This window comes from Microplitis demolitor, chromosome 10, assembly GCF_026212275.2.
Source record: "Microplitis demolitor isolate Queensland-Clemson2020A chromosome 10, iyMicDemo2.1a, whole genome shotgun sequence".
Lineage (NCBI taxonomy): Eukaryota > Metazoa > Arthropoda > Insecta > Hymenoptera > Braconidae > Microplitis > Microplitis demolitor.
This window is the reverse complement of record NC_068554.1, coordinates 15,324,322-15,344,802: the sequence shown is the minus strand read 5'-3', so window position 1 is coordinate 15,344,802 and position 20,481 is coordinate 15,324,322. Positions and strand designations below refer to the sequence as shown.

Genomic DNA, 20,481 nt, shown 5'->3' with positions numbered 1-20,481 from the left:
TTATTGATAGAAACACACTTCAATGCTTCGCACGATATGTCACGTAATTTAAAATAAATAAATTTAAAGTTAGAGTAGTACCGATCATTTTTACGTCTAATCTGGAACCATTTGCCAGACTTCCATCCGACTTTAGAATTATCGGTATAGCGTATATTGGAAGGAAAGAACTGAAAAAAATAATTAAAAACAAAAATGAGTAAAAGCAAAATGAGTAATACCCAGTATCGCGACAACAATAAAGCTTTTATTTTGCCTTGAAAATCGATTAAATTGTTTTCCTTAATTTTTTTTTTTATTATTTTATTTAATACCAAAAAATTTTTTATTACAAGTTAATTCTTTACTTCACAATCAAGTCTATTATAGAAAATTTAAGAGTAAATAATATTTAAAAATTTTTAATCTTAGAATATAGTATTTAATTGACGATTGTCATTAGAATATGTTTTGTAACCAAGATATGATCTATTATTCTAGCAGTATTATTTTTTTTGTTAAAAAAGACTTTATAGAAAAGAGTAGTGACTAATTAACAAAATAGAGAAATTAATTTTATGATTAATAATCAATTGGATTATCAAGTGAAAAATACTTCAGTTAAATCTTTCAATAAACTTACCGGCACAGTTATCAGCAAACAAATTTAATGTTTTCACTCCAGTTGGGACTTCATCTTTAATAAATTTTGCTAAACATGTGGAAATTTCTTGCGTGCTTTTTCCTATCGTATTCAGGCCAAATATAGCAGTATCCTTGAATAAACTTCATACATATACATTAATACGAAAGAAAAAAATTATGTCCAATTAGGAATTTCTTGACCCAAAGCATAACTGTTTGGTTCAAGAAATTTTGTTAGGATTAATAATTTAATTAATTAATTTTTTGATAGGAAAACATCAATATTTAATTTTATTATCATACATAAACAGAAGAATAGCTTCATTTCAATTATTTTAACTTATTTAATGATTTTTTAAGGCAAGACTATACTTTTAATAATTATCGAGAATATGTGTTTTTATATTGAAATAATTTTTTTAACGGAAGTATTATTTTTCTCACCGTAAAACAATTAAGAAATTTCAACTATTGAAATATTTTTTAAACAAAATAGAATTTACTTAACTCGCCATCGTTTTCTCCTATGTTGAAAATTGTAAAATTGTGTGTGGCTAATTTTCAGCGGTAAAACAGTTGTTTGGTTTTAAAAAATGGTGAGTACAAAATAGCCTCCATGTTGAAAACAGCTGTCATAGTAGTTGCGGATTTTTAGACGCTTCTGTATGGAGTTTTTTCTGATCACTGGCAGTGTTTTTCCGTTTAATATGTAAGTCATATTCATTTTGTTTTTCAGCTTTTTCGTGATCTGTCAATTTACAAAATCCAGCTCACGAACACTGGTCTTTGTGTGGCTGATGAAAGCCGATTTTAAGTTCTTCCAACTGTTGGTAGTATATTGTTTCTGATACCTCACGGTATCCATTCTCGATAGCATAAGATAGATATATAAGACATAAGTCATAAACTGATTTTTTTAAATTAAAACCTTCCAAATATACAATTAGAACTATCTCTTCGGCACCAGTGTACCGGCACTTTCGGCAACAAAGATGGATGGTAACAAACATTTTCTGTGACAATTCATTCGGTGGCTCATTTTGGCCTCGATGATCCGATGACAAAGATCCAGTAATGTTACTGTTCCGTTTTGTGAAATTACCCCGAATCAATTAAAAATAAAAATAATTTACAATTATTAAATTTAACCCAGGTTTGGCCTGGTTAGAGTGTCTATAGACCCTTGGTGGGCCGTGGTCATCAATTATGTTATAAATTATTATTTTATTTAATTTTCACGATTTAAAGTGTAGTATCGCGCGACCCGGTCTCCATATTGTTTATAAGGATGAGAGATTTGGATAATCCTGGACAGCCGGTGGCAGCGCCCAAGACTGGATTAATTATTAGGTCACCAGTATCAGCGTTCCCCAATGTACGGGTGAAACCTTGGGGTGCCAATGTCACCCCAAAATAAGGAGTTAATTGATTTAAAATTACTTGTGTAGTTTATTAACTATGGAGAGCATAGGTGCGAGCTCTATGAGTTCTCTCCAGAGACTCACTATTCAGTCATTATAAAAATATAATAAAGTCAACAGAGTTGACAAAATGTTGACGCTGCATCTTATGTTGCCTCCGTTGAGTTTTAGAATTTTTTTTCACATGAAGGGGGTTTCCACCCTCAAAATGACGCAAATTTTCATAAAAAAATGATAGTTTTTATTTAAAATGACCGGAAAAAATAAAAAAAAAAATTTATCAGGGAATGTTGGGGGGAGGTTTTAATGATGCTTTGATTAAATTTCAATGGTTTTTTTTTTTTTTTTTTTTTTTTGAGATAATTTCCAGCGGAGATACACTGCTCACCGCAAATCATGTTTTTTTAAAGACGTTCGGGGAAATGCTCCACCACCGGCTTGTTTGCGGATACTATTATCTAAAAAATTTACCTAATGTTGTTGAATACAAACTTAATAATGTTCAAAAGGTTTTAATGAAGTGGCTCAATCCATAAGCCTACAAAAAATTAATGAAAAAAGCGTTTTTTCATGATCTACCCCCCCCCACCCTTAACCCAGTTGTATGGCGACTTAACTCTTCATCATTACTATCAAACATATCTGGACTGGGCTGATAATTATCTTTATCATCATTTGATGAATAATTATCAAAAAATTTTTTCTTAATTTTCTGATTACTAATTTTATTCATTATCGTAAACTATTAATATTTTGTCACTAATTTTAAATCACTGATTATTTATCACTAAATTCTTAGTGCTACTTTACATTACCAATTATTTGCCACTTTTTTTTTTTATATCACTGAATATTTATTGTTCGTTACACTACAAAGGATGATGCTAAACATATAAAATGGCGAGATTATAGTTATCTGACGAAATGAATACATAAATTTACAATAAAGTATTAAATTACAATGTTGACGTGATGTTGCATGAATTATTTCTGTTGGTTCGAAAAATATCGCGGCTGAACACGATACTACAGTAGTTGTAGATGGCGCCAGCAACAATATCTGATATGACGACTAAGGCGGGAAATTTGGAAATGATTATTTCTTTGTTATTAGATACCTTGGATTTTTTTTTCGTATTATTCTGATTCATGACGGATCCATAATCCAAAACACTAATTAAAGAAAAAGTCAGTAAGTTTTCTGCTTATCTATCGATGGGTTATGGTTAGTTATCCCGGTCATTAGTAGTTTAAATGTTAAAACTTCTTTTAGTTATTACGGCAGAAATATTGAATAATCTGAATTTATTATTGATTCGATTATTAAGGTTGTACCAACGGATTGCTATGAAATTTTTTGTTTGTAATTATTTAAATTATTTATCAAGTTATTTAAAGTAAAAGTTATCGACATAGTCGTATGTATTAGAGAGAGAAATGAAGTGGTATGTCACGCGGTACGTCACAAAAAGAAGCTTCAAGAACGAGACGAAGACCTAAAACAGAGGCAGTGAAAATTTCTATTGGGGAATGAAGGAGTTCCGATCAAATTCTAGCAGATGGGTTTATTTAAATGGTTTATATATTGAATACTATCAGAAATGACGAACGTCTGGTCACACCGTACACTATGGTGACAATTTTCGTAATCTATAAAAATGATTACTATAATATATGGTAATGGCTACTACCATCATATAGTAATTTTGGTTGACTGCGTTTTCATCCCACGACAATCATTCCCAGACAATCCATCCCTAAGACCCCAGAATCTTACTTGAAGACGAAATTCCAAACTAATGATTGATGGTGTATGCATGTGCAGCGGCGATGACATGTTAAACGTCATTTTTTTTATGTAAAACACTGACACGTGTACACTTAGTATCTGCCTAATAACTGGTTGATAATTAGTAGATATCGCGTATTAAACTGTGTAATTTGCCGCGTCGATCACCGAAGTCGTAATCTTTATCAAACTTAAAGTTTAATCGACACCAAACAATATTACATTTCATCCCAGATGTGTTGTTGAAATCATCGGTGAGACACCTCCAACACATCAACCTCCAACACATCATGCCTCATACCCAATACTGCAGTTACCATAAAAATTATAAATGGGTTGGACCTATAACACCACCGTCCATCTTACGGTTTAAAATAAAATTAATTATTAAATATTCTTAATTTTTATTTAATCTACTACAAAATGGTAAACTACCGGCTACACGTAGGTAAATAAACGCCAGCTCTCTGTACACGGTTAACATTATTACTGGCCACACGCCACATCACCTCACAATGCATTTAAATAATAAGTCATAGGACCAATTGTCAAGGGGATCAACCGTCCAGGGGACTAATTGTCACGAGACGGAAATATGCGCGACCGGTAATGTTACGGTAATGGTATTATAGTATTATGATGATAGTTACCATAATATTATCTTAACGATTACTATAATATTACGGTGATTATGTACATACACCAAAAATAATTTAAAAAAACTTTACTAAGAAGTTAATTCCACTGGTCACTTTTAAAACTTCCTATTGATTTTAAAGCTCAAAAACAATACTTTGGGTCCCGATTCGAGTTTTCTAAGTTTGAAACTTCTTTTACTCGATCGAATAAAATCAATTTGTTTGTTTTACAGCAACTGTTACTATAATGAAGAGAACTGTTCCCATAATTATAAAAACGTTTCTCAGAAACTATGAGCCTTTATCTCATAAATCTAAACAATTACTATCATGACGGTATGGCATGATATTTCACAATCGTACGAGAAACGGTTACTAAATGGATAATCACCATCATTAATCAATAATGCTAAATATTTCTCTCTCTCAAACTGTTATGTATACAACCAACCATACTTGATCGCTGGACGACTGCTATTAAGTTTCCAATAAATTTAGCTAACTCTCTAACTCTACACTCTCTTTTTGGCTCAATTGTTTAAGGAATTCCAAGATCTTCAACCGTTTCATTGCCGGCAACTGTAGTGTAAAATGATTTAAGCTGACCTAAAACTCTGAAAATTGACACTTTCTGCTAGGAGTTAATACACTCTTCCTCCAATTGATAATAAACCTAATAGACACAAATAATGTAATTGTTTTTAATATATTTTCTTCAGAAGAAGCAAAATCTGGTCCTATACCTGGAAACTTAAAACAGGCCTTAGAATCTTGGTAAAAATAAAAGGAGATTGTAGCCAAACTAAAGGGTAAACAAAAAAACCCATACAGTAGTGATTGAAAACGGAATCTGAGAAATTTTCTGTTTGCTTTATGAATGGGCACAAAAAAATACCGGTCTTCTAGATCCAAATTGGCCATGTGATCTCCATCAGAATTTAATTTGACACTAATTTGACTTCCTCAAATTTAAAATGAATTGTCTCAATGAAACTATTTAACTTTTTCAAATTCAATATAAATTTTTTTGAACCGCTTGATTTGTCTATTAAAAATAAGAGGAAACAAGATGTTCTTCGTCATGACATGACTTAACAGCTCCAAAACAATAATCTATCAACAGCTTCCTTGCAATCTTTCAACTCCTTTGAAGAACTTATAAAATTTCCTAGCTCTTTTACTTAAAAAACAGACTGACAAAACTCAATCTTATAACCTTTTTTACAATTTAAAACAAAACTATTATCTGTGATCTTTCTCCGCTCATCAAGAAAAACTCTTAGTCTCTCTGCTTTGGATGATACCTTTTGTCCTAAAGACGACGGTCCGTTCTCGGATGAGTCAACTTTGGCTGGTGTTGAGGTGACTGATACGGTTTTCTTAACGCACTGGTTCCGGTTGACTTTTTTTCGAAGGTCGATTTGGAGTTCCCCATTCTCGACCAATGCATCTTTGAGGATGAAGTCTTCCAGTTTACTCGATCTGAAGTTTTCAACGGCAACTTATTTGGAGTTGGCTTGGATTTAATCTCAGCTGCAATCTTCTCGATGGATTTCATCGACTTAATTTTCTCTGACAAATCTTCCCCAAAGAGAAACTTGTCGAGTTTACATTTTTCCAGGACCTCATTTATATTCTTCTCTATACCTGGTGAAATAAAGGATTTTCTTGTCACGGCTTCCCGATGGTGAGCCTCTGCCAAAAGCTTGCCGGCAACAGAGAGGTACTGTAATAGCTGCATCCTATCAACTTCTTCATCTTTCTCGTTCAGCATTAAAGAAATTCCCATACCCAAAGCAATCATTGCCGAGCCGATAATTTTCTGGATCTCACTGGCATACTTGTCTTTTTTTAAAACAACATCCTGCATAGAGGTTGTGATTGCTGGGTTAAAAATATGCACTTCTAACAGTTACTTGCACACGGATACTTTGATAACAACTCACGTTTGAGCTCTTTTTTCAGACCCTCGTTGATGTAATTAGACCAACGTGTTGCTAATTCTGAGTATAAAGTTCCCACTTCGGGATCTTTTGCTTGCGGATCATTACGCAGAATATCAATAATCTCGGGATCTAAATGATCCTTATCTTTTGCGTCTGCAGTATTAACCAACTCAGACATTTCTATCTCGAATGAATTGAAGTCATATTTGGCATCTCCGATATTTATTTGCGCTGCAGAAGCTTCTGTCGGTAAATTACCTACCTGGTCTTGGCCGTTCTCTCTAGTCGGTAAGAAAATATTTCCATTGACCGAGCTTCTGTTCGAGTCACTTAATACTTCTGTGAACAGAGAGCAATTATAAAGTTATGTCTGTACCACTCGTGTACGCACTAAACCGAAAGTATGAAAAATGTATCTCACCACTAGTGTGGGCTCATTGCCAATTAAAATAATTATCTACAATACTATTAAAAGGCAAGCCAAGTATTAACAAGACCAATGTTTACCAGGTAACTGTGTAGCCTCGATGGATGATGGCGACAGGACGGTGTGCGTTGCTTGTCGAAGTGCTTTCTTCAATTCTTTTATTTTCTTTCACATCCGCTTTTCTCGTTTCCTTTTTTTTCTTACCCCTAGACATTATTCCCGCAAATCAATAAAATCAATATAAACTAAATTGTTGATCACTCTTGTTTTTTTTTTTCCTTTTTTTAAGAACTCTGACGATGTGGCGCTATCGAGCACAAAAAACATTATGAGAGTAGATGGGATCGTAGAGCCTGTACAGGGCCACCAGTTGCTCTTTTTCTCTTCACATACTCTGAATTTGTGGTGACATCGCAGTACAAACAGCGGTACTACGTTTATATAATCCTGACAACGAGACGTCATGTAATTTAATGTTTCTGTTTACTTTGAATTTAACAAAAAAAAATAAAAAGTAATAGAAGTGATGATTAATATCATATTTTTTTAGGATTAATCAGATTAGTAAAACAGATAATCAACTTCAGTTTTCAAAATTTTTATTATTAAATAAATGTTCATACTTTTCTTTTAAACTCTCGAGTAGATGAATAGTGAAAATTGCAGCGAAATAAATTCTCAGATTACTTATACTGTAGAATAATGCATGAAAATTCGAGATTTACTTTGAATTAAGAATTTTTGTTAAAGAAACAAATTCGCACAAAAAAAATTGAAAACCTAATTGATATTATTATTTAAAAGCCCTTATTAATCATAGTTCAAACCATATGATTGAAACTCCATACAGCCAGTTAGTATAGAAAAGAATTAATTATTAAGATTACTTATATTATTTAAGAGTAGTTGAATAAAAGAAAAAATAAATGTATATAAATAAAAAAAAAATTTTTATTATGTTACGCTCTGGCATTAATTAAATTTGAATAAAAATTTTAGAAAATTTTTTTTTGAAGTCTCGAATTATTTATTCGCCGCGGTGGGTGAATAAACGGTTCGACACTTCTTAGAATCATAAATAAATAATAAATTAATAAATCGTTACTTTTTTGGCGATATTATTTTATTCATCACCAACAATGTAATGGAAGTCTCTTGCGATGTGAGAATCGCCGTGGCTCGCGGATAGTCTAAACAGATGATGACGCATGAGACCCGGGCCGTGACGATTCTCTCACAGGGAACTTGAGATGCAGCGTCAACATTTTGTCAACTCTGTTGTCTTTATTGTATTTTCATAACGACGCAATAGTCAGTCTTACGAAAGAGCTCATGGAGTTTGAACCTCTAATCTCCATAAATAATTAAGAAACGACAATTAATTCTAAATTAACTCATCCTTTTTGTGGGGTGCCAATTGGCACCCCAATATTTTCACCTATACCATGGCCTGTCCATAACATTATTACCACTCAGGGGCGAGCGCTTATTAGCTGTTCCACCCTGTCCTTTAATCCTGAGCGCTCAACAGCAGTTCGGGTTTCCCTCAAACTTCTTGCCAATTTTCCTACCATTCACCTGCTATTGTAAAAATAATTATATGGAGTTGGAACCGGCATCGAAAATACTTAAAATCGCGAAAAACAATTAAAATTAATAATTAATAAAATGATCGACGACCACGGCGCACCAGGCGTCTATAGACACTCTAACGAGGTCAAACCTGGACATTAATAGAAAATTAAATATTTAAAAATATTTTAATTAATATTGGAAATTTTCCAGTATGTAACAATTACATAAGAATTATTAATAATTCGTTTTCATTGTACAGAAATATTAAAAGTGAAATATTTGATTCGATATATACATAATATACACGTATAATATTTACAAATTAACTAAATTAGTAAATATACATGAAATCGCTACAATCAAATCACAAACTTATGAACAATACTCTGACGATAAATATTTTATTTCAATGATCAGCAAAATTTTTTAAATCCTCGTGAGCTAAAAGTTTCAAAATCTCCCACGTAAGAGTATCTAGGAGAATCTCATTAAAAATGTCATAAATTGAACCTATAACACTATATAATAATTTTTTTCGTTCTAATGCTTTTCGTAAACGATAAGCTATTATTCCAGCGTACAGTAGAAAAACTGATTTTATATTTAATTCTGAAATAGTTTTGTCACTAACATATTTCAAACCAACCACCAATTCGTGTTCATCTTTAAACAAAGCATCATAAAACGTAAGATAACTCGCACCAATGTTTATTTTTTCTATTTTCTTAATTTCTTTTATACACGAATTATGCAGTCTAGTAAAAACATTATTCATCACTACTGTTAAATTTTCTTTACTTACATAAAAATTTGCTGCACTAAGATTTATTATATGCCTTCTTATGAGTGATTTAACTATTCCTGGACACTGTCGTGCTATATCCAACGCTGTTTCACCATCTTCATTTTTTAAATCAATATCTACACCAGCATCTAGTAGATAGTGCACGACCTTATAATTAAATTTTACAAACATAGCCCCGTAATGAAGAACTGAACTTTTACACTCACTTACTAGGTTTATGTTGATCTTATTATCATTCAACAATAACTTTACGGCTGTCAAGTTTTCGTAAAGGACAGCAAAATGTAAAGGACTTAGATTTATGTATTCATAAACTGGTACAAGATTGACATTTGGACCATACGCAAGAAGAATCTTCATCATTCTTAAATTACCACTACCGGTTGCAACGTGTAGTTGCAATATATCTTCAGAAATGTCTCTATCAGGATTAGCATTATGATTTGGAAAAAGTTTAAACATTCGTTCATTACCTTCGTCCATTGCAATATTTAACAATTTTTTGCGATGCGTGAGCATATTATGATTATCCGTCACGAAATTAATATTAGCACCATTTTTCAATAGCAATTCAGCGATTTCGATGTTCCTTTATATGAGAACTGTTATTTGCAGGAATATAAAGAACCAAGGACACGATAGTGATTGCAGATTAAAGTCTACTCCGGAGTGAACTAAAGTATGAATTATCTGTAAATTTTCATTCTTCACAGCGACATGGAGAGAAGTTCCCCATACCAAGTTATTCAAAGTTTTATCAGCTTGTTTGCGCAGTAAATAATCAATCAATTTTTCATCAAAGTTCGCTACTGCTACATGCAGGAACGTTGGTTTAGCTTCAAATGGAAGCTCTTTATTCACATCCCTGATGAATCCGTCTTCTATCAGTCAAGAAGCTTTCGTGTAGGTAAATTTTGAGATCTCTATTGTAATGAATTTGATGTAATAGATAAATGTCGAATGTTATCAAGTGGAATTAAAAATCAACAAAGTTAGGCACAAAACAATTTGTATAGATATTCACTTTGTAATAATTCAACTTTAAATTAGTGATAAACTTTGTTAGTCACTTTGTAATAATTTAACTTCAAATTATTGATGGACTTTGAATTTGAGTGTAAGGTCAACAGCGTGCGACTGATACTCTCAAGATAAAAAATTACTTTAAGTAGATGATTGCGGTACCTCAAAAATTAAGGCGAAACTCCCTGTACTTAAATATTTGTAGTTTTACCTCTCTTTTCCCTTTGCCGATCCAATTATCCAATAGTTAATCCGGGATAAGTATTTTTTTCCACTTCCCTTTAAATGCCCATCGTCAACAATGATAATGGCGGGGATATTTGATGATCCTGAAGTTAATAGACAATTAACAATTTTGAATTTTTTTGTCAACTATTTATTTAAAAAAAAAGCCATCCGGCTTTACCTGGAATAGAAAGGTAGATTTCTTACATATGTCAATACAATAAAGCTACAATAGTGTAATTAATACTTACTTTGTAAGCTTAAACATGAACTTTAAGGAAATGGCTTATGCCTTATTATTTAGAAGTTATTAGAAGACTAAACTGCGAAAATAAGCTTTTTTTATTTTTTGTGAAATTTTCGATTTCATCAAATTGCTAGAAAAGATTTTTCGAAAAATCAAGTATTACAGTGAAAATTAAAGCTAATCGTTCAAATTATGAGACACTTTTTACAGAATTGAGTTATCATTTTCGGTTCAAAAGTTATTTTAGGATAAAGCCAGAAAACTCATTTTTATGAAAATCAGAAAAAATTCCAAACACCCACAACTCCCAAACTAATCGACCGATTGGGCTGATCTTCGAACTTGATCAAAGTAATCGTTCAATAAATAAGTGTATAAAATTTCATTAAGATCCGTTAAGAATTGCGGGCGCTATCTTGATGACGTGCGATATATATATATATATATATATATATATATATATATATATATATATATATATATATATATTGTTTAGTCACGAGCTTGATTAGTTTGAATCAAGCTTCGTGCATTTCCGCTCGGTTCGGGAGTTGCCGAGCTCGCTATTGACTGAAGGTCAGAATAGTGCCGGGTTACTCGCTATTTGAGCCCGGCACATACAATTTCTAATTCAGGACCATGGCAAGACGCCTTGAAAACCCGCTACAAGCTGGCCAATCACATAATTCGTTTTATATTGGCCAGCCAATAAGATAGTTCGCTATCAACTGCTACCTCTTGGCGCGCTTTTAAGCCAATAGGAAAATTCGTTATATGCAGCAAGGCTGCCACGTCGACACCAAGCTCCTCGACGACTCAACGACGCTACCATCTCTTTTTATTCTACAACGTGTCTTTGCTACTTGCAACCTCGTGCTTGAACCGCTTCAGTAATTAATAACTTTTGTGATATTAAACTAAACCGCTACGCTGAATTATCCTCAATATTTAGTCAGTATATCAAAGCTGCTATTTATAGAGAATATATAAATTGTTCTTTCGCTAGTAATTAATTGTGAATTAATTTCCGTTGACTTAACCGCTACTGACCACGTGTCAATTTATACGTGAATTAAATATCTGAGTTTGCATTCGCTATCACGTATTAATTTCTAGTCGCATTCACTTGAATATAAGTTCTCATAATTTTTAAGGTGTAAATAAGTGTAAATAAATCTATAATTTATTTTTTGATAAAATCTGTGAAATTTTTAATTGTTTAATTCACCTCGCCTAAACCAGATCCAACTGATTTATTCACTCACTTAAGACACACACATATATGTATATATATATATATAGATATATATATATATATATATATATATATATATATATATGTATATATATATATATATATATATATATATATATATATTTGTAGCGTTGCTACAATAATTACGATCGATCGATTTCGGCAATTTACGCCATCCATCGATTTTTACATATTCCGTCTCTACCTCATTCGTAGAGATATTAGACATTACAATATACACTGCTGAGCTGCGAACTTGCCTTCAAGCATTTTTATTTTGTATACTTTTCTGTTACTGTGTTAATTACGTTGGATAAATAAAACATTTATTTATCATTATTAGTTGGTTTAAACAATTTCTTTTAATATAGTTAAATTTTACCCTTAACCACTAAATTGGTGACCCCGATGTGATCTCTTTTTAAGTAAAGCGTCGAACACGTGCGTTACACAGTTTTTAAAAATCTCGCGAGTTCTCGTGTCTTTTTGTTGCGAATATTTTGTCGCGTTGCCGATTAACCGGCGAGACCGTGATTTTATTCGTGCAGTGAATTTTTCTATCATTGTGCAGTTGTTTTTATCTTTGATCACCCCTGGTGCATTATTGGGCATCTTATAGACGTTATGCCGCATCAGTGTTGATTCGAAGGACCTTTAGTACGAATCGAATAATGGTTAAAGTTTTCTCGAGCTGTGATAAAAAATTATAATTATTTTTTTGTACAGTGTCACGTATAATTTTCTTTCCGTTACCGGATATACCACAGAGGATTAAGCCGATACACCGGCTGCACATTCCTGAGCCGTGCGTCATCGATAATCTTTCGGTAGCACAGTACCGAATTGAAGACATTGTTGGTGGGTGAGGTTAGACTCTGAAACTAAGAGTGATAAGAAAATAAAATAATTCTAAGTGCAGGTGACATTATTATTATTTGAAATATTATTTTTATTTTCGATATTTCAAAATGTACGCATCCACCGCAGAGGAAATTGCTGCTTTGCGTAAGCAACTTGCACTTCTGGCTGCTGAGTAAAGCGAAATGCTTACTCAGGGGCAAATACCGAACTTACGATCCAGAGCACACCGACACGTTCGTCCTCGGAAAGTTAAAAAATTCGACTATTCTGGTATCACAACAAGCATGGTAAAAATGGCCGATCATGCGCTCCCAGCTGTAAATGGCAGGAAAACTCAAACGAGAATCAGTAGAGGCGGCTAATGGTGCTCAATCGATTTCTCGCCGCCTGTTTATCCGAGACCGAACTACAGTAACGGAATACCTTGTCGATTCCAGCTCCGATTTGTCCGTCTTTCACGTGGCTGGCTGAAATCAATCAGTACACCCATAGGTTATTAATTGTATGCCGCAAACGGCTCAATAATTCAAACCTATGGTTTAAAGTTGTTAAAATTAAACCTTGGACTTCACCGTGAATTTTCATGGAATTTTATCATTGCTGACGTCACTAAACCGATTATAGGTGCGGACTTCTTAAGTAGTTATGACTTACTAGTCAGCCTAAGACGGAAATGCCTTCGTGATGGCATCACTGGTTTACTGACACCCGGAAATTCTCACACAACATCAGCAGAAACAAACATAAAAGCAGTCGATGGTAATTCTGCATATATGGAATTATTAAGAAAATTTGCTGATATTACACAACCTGAAGCTACTCAGCGACGAACGAAAAAGCATTCAACGGTGCATCACATTCGAACGTCACCTGGACCGTCAGTTTCGTGCAAAGGAAGACGCCTGGCTCCAGATAAACTGAAAATTGCAAAAGCCGAGTTTCGCAAAATGATCGAGGAAGCTATTTGCAGACCATCCAACAGCGCCTGGGCTTCACCACTTCATTTGGCACAGAAGAAGTCTGGAGGATAGAGGCCGTGCGGTGATTACCGACCACCCAACGATCGAACTTTAATCGATAAATACTCGCTGCGTTATCTTGACGACTTTGCCGCATTTTTACACGGTAAAAATATATTTTTCAGTCGTCGATTTTGCAAAAGTATTTTTGCAAATACCCGTTGCAACGGAAGACGTGCCGAAAACGGCGATCATTGCACCGTTCGGACTGTTCGAGTTCCGATTTACGACGTTTGGGCTTAAAAACGCGGCTCAAACATTTCAAAGATTCATCGACGAGGTCACTCGTGAGCTTGATGTCGTCTTCAATATGTTGATGATATTTTAATCGCATCTAACGACGAGACGCAGCACATGGAGCATCTGAAAATTTTATTTGAGCGTCTCCGTGAATAGGGATTGGTAATTAACGTACAGAAATGCCAATTTGGTTTACCGGAAGTAAAATTTCTCGGCCATGTCATCACCAAAGATGGAATTAAGCTGTTACCGGAAAAAAGTCGAGGCTATTGTCAATTTCGAGCCTCCTACCACTAAAAAGCTCTTCGTCGATTTCTCGGCACAATGAATATCTACAAAAAGTTAATCAAGAACGCTGCAGAAATTCTAGCACAGTTAAATAAAATTTTGGAAGGACCCAAAGTCAAAGGCTCTCATTCAGTCAACTGGACAACCGAACTTCAAGAGTCTTTTAAGTCAGCTAAACGAGCTCTTGCGGATGCTACATTGTTGGCTCACCCCGAAATCAATGCTGACTGGGCATTATTCACCGATGCATCCGAAATCGGTATTGGAGCTGTATTGTAACAAAAAGCGGAAAACAACTGGCAACCACTGGCATTTTTCAGTCGAAAAGTGCCCCCGTCGATTCAAAAATTATCGACGTACGACCACAAATTGAAGGCCATCTTCGAGGCGGTTAAATACTTTCGGCACATATTCGAAGGCCGGCATGTTACGATATACACTGATCACAACCAGCTTCAGCACGCTTACAAACAGCGCACCGAAAGAGCATCACCTTGGCAATTTCGTCGACTCGATTTCATCGGTCAATTTACCACCGATATTCGACATGTGTCGGGTAACGACAACATTGTCTAATGCTATTACATTGGAAGAACTTGCCGATGCACAGAAGCAAGATCTGGAGCTTTAACAACTGCTGCGACAGACAACCGCGTTGCAGCTTTAACAAACCAATTTCGGCAACGGTTTATTAATGTACTGTGACATTGCGTCAGGTACGGTGTGACCTTACGTGCCAGAGCCGCTGAGAAAGAAGGTGTTTAATTCACTGCACTCGATAGCTCATCCCGGAATTAAAGGATCATTGAAAATGATCTCTAAACGATACGTTTGGCCGTCGATTAATCAAGATTGTCGAGAATGGGCGAAATCTTGCATCGATTGCCAGAAGAATAAAATCCAGAGACACGTGTCATCGCCGATCGCCAGTTTTGAACGTTCAACTGAGTGATTCGAGCATATTCACATTGACCTAGTATCTTTAAAATCGTCAAAATCTTTAATCAATGCCTAACGATCATCGACCGATTAACGAGGTTTCCTGAGGCTGTCCCGTTATCCAATGAAACTGCAGAGACAGTAGCACATGCATTGTCACTGCACTGGATTTCTCGCCACGGAGTACCGAAACGCACAACTTCGGACCAAGGTTCGCAATTTGAATGGTCGTTATTCCAGTCGTTATTAAAAATGTATGGAATAAAATATCTGCATACTACGCCGTATCTTCCGCAAGCCAATGGTCTCGTCGAACGTCTACATCGTCGGCTCAGATCAGCACTTTTGTGTCACCAAGAGTCATGGTACAACGCATTACCAGCCGTTTTGCTCGGCTTACGCGCTGCCTGGAGAGACAACATACAGACGACACCGGCTGAATTAGTATACGGTGAGCCTATCCGATTACCCGGTGAGTTACTATCTCCCACTAACAAAACTACGCCTCATAACATTGTCAATACCTTAAAACGTCATTTTAACTCATTGGAAGCGGCCGAAATGTCGCGTCACGGCAAGAATTCTATTTTCTGTTTCAGGAACCTTAGTACTTGCAGTCATGTACTGGTACGGAATGACCAGGTTGTACCATCTTTCACAGCACCATACGAAGGTCCATATCGTGTAACAACTCGACACGACAAATACTTCATCGTCGATTTTCGTGGACGACAAATTGTTATTTCAGTGGACAGATTGGAGCCGGTTTACGAGGCGAATCCAATCGACACAACGATGACGATTACAAACTCCCGGCCGAATAACACAGCAACCGAGAGCCCAAAAACGCCGAGTCCGGTTAAATATTTAAAAATTTACACGCTTTAAAATTTCTTTCACATAAAAGTTTTTTAACTTCCCGCTAAGAAAATCGACGATTTTCAAAAATTTCGGGAAGTTATTGTTTTCACCCCGATTTTCGAAAATCGAGTTTTCATCAGATGTCGACGTTTTGAGGTCCTAGGAAGCTATTCTGACTATTTTCAGAATGATGTCCGAGTGTGTGTATGTGTGTGTGTGTGTGTGTGTGTGTGTGTGTGTGTGTGTGTGTGTGTGTGTGTATGTATGTATGTATGTATGTAAACTCTTTGTAACTTTTGAACTAATGAATCGATTTAGATGTTTGAGGTGGCAATCGAAAAAGCTTATTGGCCATCAACTTTCCTGAAAATTTCAGATTATTTGATCGAATAAACTCGAAAATATTTGCGAATTACGAAAAAAAAAAAAATTTTTTTTTAGTTTTTTATTGATTTCTCAAAAACGACTTATACGATCGACTTCAAAATCTAATCAGCTCCAGTATTCAATAAAACGCGCCGATTGCCATGTCAACTTTCAAAATCGATTGATTAGTTCAAAAGATATCGGCGTTGAAAAGTTAAAAAAATAACATTTTATGTTATTTTTTCCGAATAAATCAGAATATGGCGTACTAAAATGTGCCTGATATCATACCACCTCATCTTTTTTATGGTTTCTTTTGATCATATAATGTCATCGAACTTGGTTTTAAGTTTAAATCATATTATCAACAAAAAAATCGATAAAACGTAGTTTTTAATATTTTTATCGGATATTTCATATTTTATTGATTCTCACATGAGTCAAAACTTATTTAAATCTTGTTTTTGATCCCTGACATTGATTTCTGCCTCAATGCACTTATTTTACTGAACATAATCAGGAACTAAATTTTAAAAACCGCTTCATTGAGGATATTCGATTCTTAAATTTTCAAACTTTAGCATAACAGGTAACTTGTTAGAGCTTGAAAAGATCGTAAAAAAACAATTGCATGTGATAACATTCTGAGCTCGAAGAGCTCGAAAATATATCTACACTAATGTTTTCGATCTCTTTGAGGCCGAAAACAGCGGGAAGTTTTGGGGCTGGCCCGCAGGGTCAACCGACGCCCAGATTTTTTTTTTCACAAAGTAACAATTCATCACTGTATTATACTCATTCATTCACTTATTTATTTATTCATATCATTTGTAAATATTCCATTACTTCAATTATCGTGTATTAAATTTAAAAAAAAAAAAAAACAAAGGGAGTTCTGTAGGGTTGCTACAATAATTACGATCGATCAATTTTGGCAATTTACGCCAAACATCGATTTTTACATATTCCGTCTCTACCTCATTCGTAGAGACACAGTAAGATACACCGCTGTACTGTGCACACGCATTCAAGCAATATTCATTGTGTATACTTTTCTTTTACTGTGTTCATTACGTTGGATAAATAAAACATTTATTTATCATTATTAGTTGGCTTAAACAATTTCTTTTAATATAGTTAAATTTTACACTTAACCACTCAATATATATATATATACTGAGGTGATTCAAAAAATAACAAATTTTTTTTTCTTCGTTCAAACAGGTTCAAAAGTTTCATTTAGATATAAAAAGACGCCTGTGAAAATTAGAGCTCTTAATATTAATATTAAGAGGTTCCGCTTTGCACTTTTCTATTTTCCATAAGAATAACATGGAAAATTTTTTTTTGCATGCTGATGTTTATAACTAGCTAATGATGCATCATAGAAAAAATCAATGAGCATGTTTTTGTAGGAAATTGAATGCTCTACAAAAAAAGTTCTGTATCATTTTTTGATAAATCCATTTGTTGAAAAGTTATTCGAGGTTGAAGTTGATTTTATATTAAATTTTGAGATCTTTTCACTTTTCCGGCGAAACTATCAGACTTATCACAAAATATCATAGGACTTTTTTTGTAGACATTTTTATTTCCTACAAATTATTGTCCACAAAGTTTTTTTAAATTCCTGATTGTTTTCTAGTTATTTTCATTTTAATCTCGAGTTCTTAAAATCGATCAGAAGATTATTGTTTTTTTGAGCTTGAGATTAAAATGGAAACAACTAGAAAACAATGCGGAATTCGAAAAAACTTTATTTGTAATAATTTATAGGAAATAAAAATGTCTATAAAAAAGATTTTATGATATTTTGTGATGTCTGATAGTTTCGCCGGAAAAGTAAAAAGATCTTAAAATTGAATATAAATTCAACTTTAACCTCGAATAACTTTTGAACAAATGGATTTATCAAAAAATGATAAGAGACATTTTTTGTAGAACGTTCAATTCCTTACAAAATATGTCTGTCGTTTTTTTCTATTGTGCATCGTTAGCTAGTTATACAAATCAGAAGATGCAAAAAAAAAAGTTTCCATGGTTTTTTTTTATGGAAAATAGAAAAGTGCAATGCGGAACCTCTTAATGTTAATATTGAGAACTTTAATTTTCACAGGCATCTTCTTATATCTAAATTAAACTTTTGAACCTGTTTGTGAGAAGAAAACAAAATTTATTTTTTTTGTAATCACCCTAATACATACATACATACATACATACACACATACATATATAAACTTTCGAGTGGATAGTATTTTTTCACTCTACTAGGTAAAATAAGATATATGGTGGCAAAAGTCTTTGATAATTCGATCATAAGATCCATTGCCATAGGCCGATTTCTAAAAAAATCTTATTGAAAAATCTAAAAGTATGCACATGTAGAAAACTTAATAAAATACAAGCGCAATTTCTTGGAAATATTTTTATTTTTTAATTTATTGTTTTGAAAAAAATTAAAAAAATTATTAGATGTCGGCTAACTTTAGTATCATGATATTTAAATAATTCTTGAAATTCCCCAAGTTCTAGTAGACATTTATTATTTAAATAATATATATTGTATATGATTAATCAAAATACTAAATTAAATTTAAATTTAAAAAATTGTTTAACTTTAGTACTAAATTCCTTTTTGAAAAAACCTTCATTAGTTTTTGAAATTTTTGAATTTATAAGAGCTTTGCAATAAAATTTATGATCCCAAAGTAGACAGACAATTACATTCTAGCATCTTCATTTATTAGACAAAATATTTCTAAATTGACCAGGTTGACGTCGTTAGTTTGTTGATAGACCCCAGGTGTGTCAGCTGTTGACCTTCTCTTATTTTATGCAAAAAAAATGTATTTACTCACCATGGTGAAAATTGCGGACCCTATAATTTGGCCCAAATAATGCCTTTCTGCTTCAGCCGGTGTGTAGTCGTCCTTGCCAGTGGCCTTGAAATGGGCTTTGGAACAATGCCCGTAGTGAGGGTCGTGGAACGGGATGGTCCCCGAAGGTGATCTTCGCTGGCTCACGCCAATAGTTGGCAGCGGCGTTTCACCGCTGATACCCGTCCAGAATGTGGGTTGACCTTGCAATTAATGGGGATTATTGGACACTTCGCTTAACTCTGACACCGCGATACCCAACTTTGGTAACTCGTTTCGAACGACCAACGTCACCGGATCGAGGAAGACTTCCTCAGCAACGATCTTGCAGGGATGTTGGTGAATCGAGCGACCGAGATCCTCATGGATCGTTCGTAATACGCGACGTAGCTGAGCCTTCTTGCCTGACCTTCGGCTTCTTGGCATGAATTTTAGATTCGGAAGAAGCGTTTGTGCTGCTGGTATTGGCGCCTAGAACAGGTGAGAGTATTAGGGTGCCAGAAGCAGCGCCCAATATGATGTATGCGATTTTTGGGCTGCCAGTAGCAGCACCCAAAGCTTAAATAAGGAGTTCGTAATTTAATAAAATACGGGTATATATATATAGCCTCAAAGTTCGAGTGACAGAATCAAGTTAGCAGATTTGTGTAGAGTTTTTAGCTCCACTAGATCTTGTGATCGACTGCCTTGATTCTGTCACTCCTTGGTAATATACATTATCAAAATTGTTAACGTTGCATTTCAGGTTTCTTATGATAGAATTATTATGACCCGGGTCTTGTGCATCGTCATCTGTTTTGACTACTGACGAGTCACGGTGACTCTATTATCGTAACCGATTTTCGTTACATTGCATAAAAATAATTTATTGAAAATAATTAATTTAATTTAATCGATAAAATATAACGGGAACCTAACACAAGCAAAAATTTGTTGACTTTTTTTTTTTTAAACATCAATTACAAAAAAGAAAAAAAAACTAAAAATATGCATATTAGGGTGCGTCGTTTCAGAGCGACATTTTTTTTTTAAGTGCATGTCCAAAAAAATCATAGT

General features: G+C 34.1%; 1 protein-coding gene across 1 annotated transcript; it reads left to right on the top strand.

Annotated features, from left to right (window-relative positions):
* The first annotated feature begins 15,574 nt into the window (after positions 1–15,574).
* LOC103573875 (uncharacterized) lies at positions 15,575–18,683 on the top strand. Its single transcript, XM_014441375.1, has 2 exons — positions 15,575–16,180; positions 18,666–18,683. The coding sequence occupies exons 1-2, from the start codon at positions 15,575–15,577 to the stop codon at positions 18,681–18,683; spliced, it is 624 nt and encodes a 207-aa protein (XP_014296861.1).
* Positions 18,684–20,481: the final 1,798 nt, after the last annotated feature.